Source organism: Planococcus citri, chromosome 1 (assembly GCF_950023065.1).
Source record: "Planococcus citri chromosome 1, ihPlaCitr1.1, whole genome shotgun sequence".
NCBI lineage: Eukaryota > Metazoa > Arthropoda > Insecta > Hemiptera > Pseudococcidae > Planococcus > Planococcus citri.
Genome location: NC_088677.1, coordinates 68,959,825 through 68,968,907, shown reverse-complemented (window position 1 = coordinate 68,968,907; position 9,083 = coordinate 68,959,825). Strand labels below are relative to the sequence as shown.

General features: G+C 34.0%; 1 protein-coding gene across 2 annotated transcripts; it reads right to left on the bottom strand.

The window, feature by feature from the left end:
• Window positions 1-1,994: 1,994 nt before the first annotated feature.
• LOC135833235 (uncharacterized) lies at window positions 1,995-8,615 on the bottom strand. Of its 2 annotated transcripts, none has more exons than XM_065346977.1 (4): window positions 8,456-8,615; window positions 8,160-8,304; window positions 3,100-3,268; window positions 1,995-2,191 (listed from the first exon to the last, which is right to left on the bottom strand). In XM_065346977.1, exons 2-4 carry the CDS (start codon window positions 8,276-8,278, stop codon window positions 2,117-2,119), a joined length of 363 nt encoding a protein of 120 aa, XP_065203049.1. In that variant the 5' UTR covers window positions 8,279-8,304; window positions 8,456-8,615; the 3' UTR covers window positions 1,995-2,116. The 2 variants fall into 2 exon arrangements, with proteins under 2 accessions (XP_065203049.1, XP_065203125.1); XM_065347053.1 differs by having other exon boundaries at window positions 8,160-8,301; window positions 8,456-8,588.
• Between the last annotated feature and the right edge of the window lie 468 nt (window positions 8,616-9,083).

Sequence of the window (9,083 nt, the reverse complement as noted above, 5' to 3'; positions counted from 1 at the left end):
AAATTGCCATTTTTAATCAAAATAAACAAGAATTGATATGTTGACTCAAAATGGGTAAATATTTACATAATTATGGCTCAAAATGAACAAAAATTACAATCAGACTCAAAATGTGCAAAAATGGTCATTTTGGCTCAAAATGTGCAAAAATTGCCATTTTTAATCAAAATAAGCAAGAATTGATATGTTGACTCAAAATGGGTAAATATTTACATATATGGCTCAAAATGAACAAAAATTACAATCAGACTCAAAATGTGCAAAAAAATTTCGAAATTAAACTTTTTTTCTTATTCTTCTAATATTATTTTTTATAATTAATTTGTTTGTAGATTTTTCAGTAAAATAATTAATTGAATCCTCCAATTGAAAATTGAAATAATGGCGCAATTGCGAATAATGATTAGCCTCCGTTTGTTTGCAACATTTTAGGATTCCTCCTTCAATGCTCAGAATCATTCTGCTTGACGAGAAAGGTTATTGTTTTTGGAGAATTGAAAACGCAAGATGCAAGACATCGTGAATCTCTCACTCGTAGGTATGACATCCTGTAGAGTTTTTTTTTTCAGTTTTTGTTGAAAAGAGTGTTGAAAATTCCTCCACTTTTTCGCAGCAGTTTTACTCTTTCAGAAGGTTAAAGCCTTGCATTTAAAAAATTTAGTTTCGAATTCTTCGAGTGAACTATTAAGTAGGTATAATCAGTATTTAAGCGAACAATTAGACGCTGGTATTATCGAGTTCACTCCCAAGTGGACTCCCAATTTAACGCATTATTTGCCCCATAAAGCAGTCCTAGGTAATGATAAGTTACGAGTAGTTTATGATGCCTCGGCGAAAACCAAAGCAGGTAAATCGCTCAACGACTTGTTACTGGGCTTTAGTTTTGAATTTAAAAAAAGAATCTCGATGATCTGACTCACAAATTGAAAAAAAGACATGATCGAGGTCGACAAACAGAAAATAATCGCACATCAAAATTATCATCCCGCGAGTAGACTATGGCCTGAAGAAGAGAGAATGTGTGAGCAACTTTTTATAAAAACAACTGAACGACTACCTGATGGGCGATCTAATCATATAGTTCAGCTTCCTTTTGAAGAAGATCCTAAAATCCTTAGAGAATCTCGATCTTTGGTACTAAAACGATTCTATCAATTAGAAAAAAAAACAACAAAGCCATGAAAAACTTCGAGAAATGTATACAAACTGCCTTAAGGAATATATTACCCTATTACCTATGATCATAGCTGCATGCAATGAAAAAATGGGTTTGTGTTTTGTGACATTTTCACGAAGTCAATTAAGCAAATGAGTATTATAATCTTCGATAATGACACACAATATTATGTCTCTGAATTCTGGGAACATGCAAGTACAGTACCTACTATGTACTTGTAATTCATTTTACAGGTTTTAAAAACATTTTTCACCCCTTATCCAGGTTTTTTCTGCCTCCAAATTCAAGAAGGAATTGATTACCTGCAAAACCAAGATGAAACCGGTGCATTACAGCAACAGTTCAAATCTCAACTTTATCGAATTTTTTCCAGCGAAAAATTTTTTAATATCGAAATACGAATTCATTTCTTACATAAAGCCAGCATCTGCCTCTATTCGTAACTTTTCTTCACTCCTACGCGAGATTTCATTCGCTTTGAGAAAATCTCCTCGAATTAAAAGAATTTCGGCGTGTTTTCAGGCGAACAGAAGCACCACACGGTGGTAAATTCAAATATTAAATATACTTATTCACTACGGTATTCAGCCTCTCGTACATCTCAATCCTTATACACAGGCGAGGCAAACCACAACAAAAACTCGACGAATCGAAGCTTTGATGAAAGAGAAAAAAACCCCCTACATCTATTTTCTTCGGCACAAACGTACCTATGTATAAAAATTACCATCGAGTAGAACGTCGAACCAAGAAGTTTTCTCAAAAGAAACACGAAAAGCTACATCATGAGCGAAATTCATCAATACACAGAGGCAACTAAGTAATAAAATTTTTTATACAAACAAAATATCAAAACATTTGTATAGGTAGGTATGTACAATGTATAGGTAAGTATTGAAAGAGTTGAAAAACTGCGTGGGTCTGGGTAAGTACGTATTCTCAGTCTTTAGAATTCTTTTCGGTATTATTCGATCCATCGATGGCATCGTCGTTGTTGGTTTCAGGCTCCGGTACCTAAGAAGATTTTACATTAGAGTAGACAGGATATAATAGTATATAAGTATGGTAAATAATTACAAGTGCGAAAGCGTATAATAGGCTTTTAGAACGAACACAGAATAGATACTCGTATATTCGAGCAAGGAGTAAGTATACTATTAAAGGGTGTTTTCATTAATAAGGATACATATAGCCGAAGCCTGGCGATATTCTTAGCATCTCTAATCTCGGTACGTAGGATTCGTCCTAGTAATTTACGCGAAAATAACCGCAGATTACCCAGAAAGATGCTTATTTGCAGATGCCAATTTACAATTTACACCAAACAGTATTTCGCTACTTAGCAGTCGAACTCGCCGAATAACTAATAAAATTAGGCATACATACGAAAGGTTTTAAGAACCCGACCACTTGGAGGAGGAAGACAAGAGGGAGCCCGGCGATAAAAAATGTGCTCCATTTATCGAATTCTGTTCCTTTAATCGAGGTTCATATTTAACGAATTAATCTTGGCGCGACATTCGTTCCAAACTGTCGCGTTCGTTGAATTGCTTACAAGATGGAATAACTACGAGGTATTTCCTCGTAGTGTTTTTTTCCTCCTCTGGTTCGCATATTTGACCGGAGACGGTGAGTTAATACAAATTTCAATTTGGTCGCCAAAATAGCTCAAGATGTTACCCTCTCTGTGTTGCTCTTTATCGAGCCCGTCGCCGAGAAAAATTTACGACCATCAGATTACTCTACACAGCGTGAGAAAGGTACCAAACTATATGTCTGGCTGGGTACAGGGGATAAAAAAATATCTGCACGTTGGATGAAAAAAGAAAGCAGAAAGCTGCACCATAACGGCGTAATTTATCAGAGACGAGCGGAGTATAGTATTAAATTTATTATAAAACTATAGCAGCGATGAAATTTACTAGACATTTTTCTGGCTCGTCTGGGGCAACAGCATCGACTTGGTTAGTTTCTTTCGGGTCCGAGTCCGAGTTCGTTGTCGACTCCGACTTTGTTTCTTTTTTATCAGCTTCTGCTTCGTCTTTCTCTTTAGCGTATTTTAAATCCAAATCGTCTAAGTGCTTGGTTAATCTGAAAAGATTCGAAATCCAGAAGGATTTATTATACTTTGAAATAAGATGTACCTAAATTGATTGTCTGTATTAGTTAAGAAAGCGTTTTAAAGCTGGGCACAGGGAAAGAGAAACGGTTACATAAATACCTGTACCCTTTGCCAGCAGAATTCGTTTAACTAACCGAGTAAATTGGGATGGAAATTTTCGGCCATCTATTTAATTAAATTGAAAAATTTATCGAAAGAGATATGCTGGATGTATTTTTTTATATACCTATTTTCTTTTTTCAGACGTTTTCCTATCTTTCTTTTTGATTTGAGATTAAGAGGGAAGGAGGGGGGGGGGGTGATGGAAAAACGAGGACATTTTTTTTTAGTTTTGCGTTATCACTCTTGCGGTTCGTGAGTTGTTTTTTTTTCAACTTTTCAAGACTTATCAGAGGAGTCAACTCAAGGTGTTCGCTTTAGTCGGAGAGCCCGCTTAAGGGTCTATGCACCCCCCTCCAGTCGATCCTCCGGGACAACTTTTTTCTGAAGGGGGGGAGTCCTGAAGAAACACTTCTAGCTCATGTCCTCAAAAAACAAAGTGGCCCTACTTACAAAATTGAAAATGGCGACCATTTTGATTAACAGATCAGCTGAAATTGCAGATTTTGCGTTCCAACATAGGACTTGCACGAAATTTTTAAGCAGTACAAAGATAGATCGAAAGATCAGGCAAAAATTCATCACCTGTCAAAATTTCAAGTTCTAAAGTGCCTTTTTCGATTTTTTGGTGAATTTTCAAAAATCAAATTTTGGCGAAAAATGTGGGAAAAATCAAAATTTTACCAAATTGACCACGAAAGCTGAAATTTAGGATATCCCCCATTTTCGACATGCCAAATCGATTGGAAACTGTTTTAAACAGTTTTTAGCAGTTCTGGAGCCTCCAACAGATTTTTGGAACTCGAAAATGGAGTTGGAAAGCTGAAATTTATTATGCAGGCCAATTTCAATGCGCTACGAAGTACTGCAGGTAAATTTCAAGTCGTTTTGGAGCCTCCAGGGACTTGTGAAAAATTACTGAAGCCTCCAGCAGATTTCTGAAATTTTAAATTTTCACAAAATTTCATCAAATAGCGATGGAAAGCAGATATTTACTCTACACTCCAATTTTAACACCCTCTGAAGACGACATCAGGTGGGTTCAAGTCATTTTTGAGCCTCCAGCGACTTTTGGAAAATTACTGGAGTTTCTAGTAGATTTTTGAAACTTGAAATTTCGGCAACATTTTACCAAATGAAGTTGGCAAGCTGAAACTTATTTCGCAAACTAATTTCAATACGATATGAAGTCGACTACATGCTGGTTTCAAATGGTTTTAAAGCTTCCAGCTACTTTTTGGAAATTTTAATTTTCCAAAAAACGACATACGACCTTTTAAAAAGTCGCTGGGGGCTCTAAAACGACTTAAAATCCACCAGCAGTCAACTTCTTAGCGTATTTAAATTAGTTTGCAGAATGAATTTCGACTTTCTATCTCCGTTTGATAAAATTTTGAGGAAATTTCAAGTTTCAAAAATCTTCTGGAGGCTTCAGTAATTTTCATAAAATCGCTGGAGGCTCCAAAATGACTTGAAATCCTCCTGCAGTTGACTTCGTAGCGTATTGAAATTAGTTTGCAGAGTAAATTTCGGCCATCCAACTCCATTTAATGAAATTTTGTCGAAATTTCAAGTTCCAAAAATCTGCAGGAGGCTCCAGAACTGCTCAAAACGGTTTGAAACAGTTTCCATTCGATTTGGCATGTCGGAAATAGGGTATATCCTAAATTTCAGCTTTCGTGGTCAATTTGATAAAATTGAAGATGTCATAGCAAAAAGGACATATGTGTGAAAGTTGTATTTTGAGAAAAAACTGTTTGAAAGTTTGAGTGCTTGTGAAGTTTAGAAATGTGCATATTTGAACATGGTGACGATTTTATCTTATTTTCCCACTATCTAACTATATGAAATGCTATGCAGCATCAGTCTGGAGGAAACTGTGTGTTAGCGGTAAGCGCTCAAACATTTCGAATTATATGTCCTTTTTGAAGCGAAAAATTGGCCAATTTTTTTTTTGATTTAAAAATGTTTTTGAGCAAATTTTTGGATTTAAACCAGGTTGATAACACAAAATCGACCATGAGTAACCCATTATCTCTGAAAAAAGATCAATATGTTGAGTAAAAAAAAAAAACACAAAAAAGACAAGTTTTTTGGCCAATTTTTTTTATTGATTTAAAAATGTTTTTGAGCAAATTTTTGGATTTAAACCAGGTAAATAGTGGTTGACAACACAAAATCGACCATGAGTAACCCATTATCTCTGAAAAAGCAAAGTTTTAATCGACTTCGCAGTTTTAAAATGGCGATATCTCACTGGTTTTTCGACTTTGTGAAGTGGGGGTGGTCTGATATGATAGAGGAAGGTCTGAAGAATGGTAATATGGATTCGTCTCAAAAAGGACATATGTGTCATATATACCCATTTTTGTTATGACGTCTTCAATTTTGATTTTTTTCCTCATTTTTGACCTAAATTTGATTTTCAAAAATTCACTAAAAAGCGAAAAACGCACTTTAGCACTTGAAATTTTGGCAGGTGATGAATTTTTGCCTGATCTTTCGATCTACCTTTGTACAGTTTAAAAAATTTCGTGCAAGTCCTATTTGTAACGCAAAATCTGCGATTTCGGCTGACCTGCCAATCAAAATGGCCACCATTTTGCAAGTAGGGCCACTTTTTTTTAGTACAAGGGTTAATAATTAATAAAAATTTAATTCCTCAGCTGGACAACATGAGTAACTGAGTAGGTACCAACATTTTCATTAAATCATAAATTGCAGAAAATCACTCTTTTTGGGATTTTCAGAAATTTGCCAAAAATCGAAAAATTTAGTTTGGGCAGCTGAATTTTTGGTTATGATGGTTGAAGACCATGATCTCCCCAAAAACCATATTCTAGCGTTCAAATCAAACGCAAGAATCTTGAATGCTTTGGAATCGATAAAAAAAAATACAAAATAAACAGCTAGATTTTGAAATAAGAATAAGTGAACGAAAATGATCAAAAGCCAAAAAAAAAGGAGAAAGAAAATGTTAATTTTTGCGCATATAAGTCATCTTTCCCCATCTTTCCCCCTTCATAACGTCTTCAAAAACAGGGGAGAACAATAAAAGTCCCAAAACTTTCCAACCGTTATCATAAATAATGTGAAAATTCATGGACATGATTGAAATCTATGACAAGTTGAGAAATTGATACAAGTTTCTTCAATCTGGACAATTTTTGGAATTCAATCTTCAAGATAAATCAACAAACAAATTACAAAAATTTCCATAAAATTGATGGAATTTCTGGAATTCTTCCTGAATAAACTTTTGATCGACATGAAAAATCTTATGATTTTCAAAATCTCATGTTTTGGTAAAATCGTGTCAAATTTTCAAATTAGAAAAAATACCAATTTTTTTGATTTGATTTTTTTTAAATATGAAAAAATATTCAATTTTTTGTATGTCAGTGAAGTGAAAAAAAAAACGAAAATTTTTACAAAGTATTGAATTTTTTAAAGGTAAGCTTTCAAAAACGAAATAATTTTCATAATCAAAGAAGTAAATTTTTTTTTTTTTTTTCCTAATTTTATGCCCTCTGCCACGTTAAAAATTAATGATTTTTTTATTCGAAAATTCAAAAGAGCATCCTAAAATATTTCACAGATCAAATTTTGAACTTATTTATTCAATTGTCTTGGAATTTTTTTGACTAGGTCATTTTCCAATTAAAATTGGATTAAATTGAGATGGAAAACTGAAATTTTTTTGAGCAATTCTGATCTTCAAGGCAGATTTTTGGAGTTTCCAGATACGAAAAATTCCCCACAAAAAGGGTCTAAATGAAATTCTAAAAAGAAATCATAATTTTGATAGATTTTTTTTTGTTTTCTCAAAAACCCATTAAAATATGAATTTGAGCTAGCCGAAATGAATTTTGAAAATTTGTGTACAAATCTATCAAAATTATGATTTTTTTTCATTTCATTTAGACCTTTTTTGAGGAGAATTTTTCGTAACTGGAAACTCCAAAAATCTGCCTTAAAGTATTCGGACAACCTCCTAAAGGGACACCCCTAATTATGAAAATAACAGTTTGTGTCGTTTTAGGCAACGAATTTTCAAATTTTAAAAATCCCAATTTTCCTCTTTAAAATTTCAAAGTCAAAAATATACCCTTTTTAAATTCTAGATTTCAAAATTGAAAAAAATGGCTTCGAATGAACTTATAGAGCAGAAAATCTTAAATTTTCTGCAACTCTAAGTGAAAAAGTGGAGTTCATTTTTCTCAATTTCCGATTCCAAATTTAGACAACATACTTACTCAATTTTTAGCATAAATCATGTAGCGAACGAAGCTCTTTATCAGTACCCGAAGGTCATTGACATCAGAAAAATCAGTCTTTTGTTCCTTGTACTTTTGGGATATTCTTGCAATTTCAAGTACCCACACATAAAACTTATTATTTTAAAAAAAGGTTACCCAGATTTTTTCTTTACATAAATGTACCTATTCTTTACTTCCAGTCAGCTATTTACCCCTCCCCTCTAAACCTCATCATTCTCATTCAATTTCCAACTAATCCTACACAGGTAAAAATTACAACCTCAGGAAAAAGAACCGTACAAAAAAAGCACATTCACAGCTCACCAGAAATCCAAATGCAACTTTCAAAACCGTGTGGCGGTAAAAGAAATACACAGAGAAAAGTATAGTTACCCACTTGAAAAATTTTCTCAACTTTAGACTTTTATAGTTCGTTCGGTACGCGCAATTACGACAGTATTGATAAATTACTTAGCATAGTCAAAGATATTTATACTCGTACGTTTGCAGTTTTTTGCGAAGTATTTCGTTGGCTTCATCTACTTTGATTCTTTGTTCTCGTAATTCGCTCAACTTGGTTTCTAGCTTTTTAACGCATTCTTCTTGACTATCCAGTTCCATTTTGTTCGCTTTTTATATCGCAGCTGCTGCACATATATTACAAAGAGCACTTTATACATTGTACGTGTAAATACGAGCGTAACCCTAGGTGCTTTGAAAAAAAAAAGGAAAAGAAAGAAAGAAAGAAAGCAAAAGAAATAAAAGGTAGAATAACTCCGAATGCAATGTTTTACTTACCGGTTAAATTTATTGTGCGAAAGAAGATCGACGAACGCGAATGCAAAACACTTCAAGTTCGGTTAATTAGAAAACATATAACAGAACGACGATGCACTCTTACAAATACTGTATAGTGTATATGACGCTGTAGGGATTGAAAATACTCGAGTCATGGATTTATTTTTAGATTCGTTTGTTGTACTGTATACCTACCTATACTGATTTTATGATATGCGCGTTTTGAGAGATCAGTTTTGGTGTGTTGGTACGTATTTAGGTGATGAACATGATGGTGACGGAGGGAAGAATAATCTATTTTGATAATTACGAAAACCTAATATCAAGTTCGTAAATCATTCGTAAGATTGGAATTTGATTTAATAATTTAAAAAAAAATCAAGTATGGGTAAGGTGGACTTCACTGTGAGTAAAGCTGCAGTAGAATTGATGGAAATGGCAGGCGATAAGCAGCATCTGTCAAAATTGACAGAATTCAAAAATATCACGCCAAGACGAAGTAGGTGGGTAGATCCCCCCTCATCCTCTGCACCAATTGTTTTCTTGAAGGGACACATCCCAACCAAGGAACATTTCAAAAGCAAAGTTGCCAAAGAGAAGTCGATCTTACCAACAAAATGGTGGCCAT

What these genes read in the sequence shown, in the direction of transcription:
- LOC135833235 (XM_065346977.1), bottom strand. Translation starts at nt 8,278, where the DNA reads ATGGAACTGGATAGTCAAGAAGAATGCGTTAAAAAGCTAGAAACCAAG. An exon ending in CTTCGCAAAAAACTGCAAAC is followed by an intron (nt 3,269 to 8,159) that starts GTACGAGTATAA and finishes GAATCTTTTCAG; the next exon opens with ATTAACCAAGCACTTAGACG. An exon ending in ACGAGCCAGAAAAATGTCTA is followed by an intron (nt 2,192 to 3,099) that starts GTAAATTTCATC and finishes AAATCTTCTTAG; the next exon opens with GTACCGGAGCCTGAAACCAA.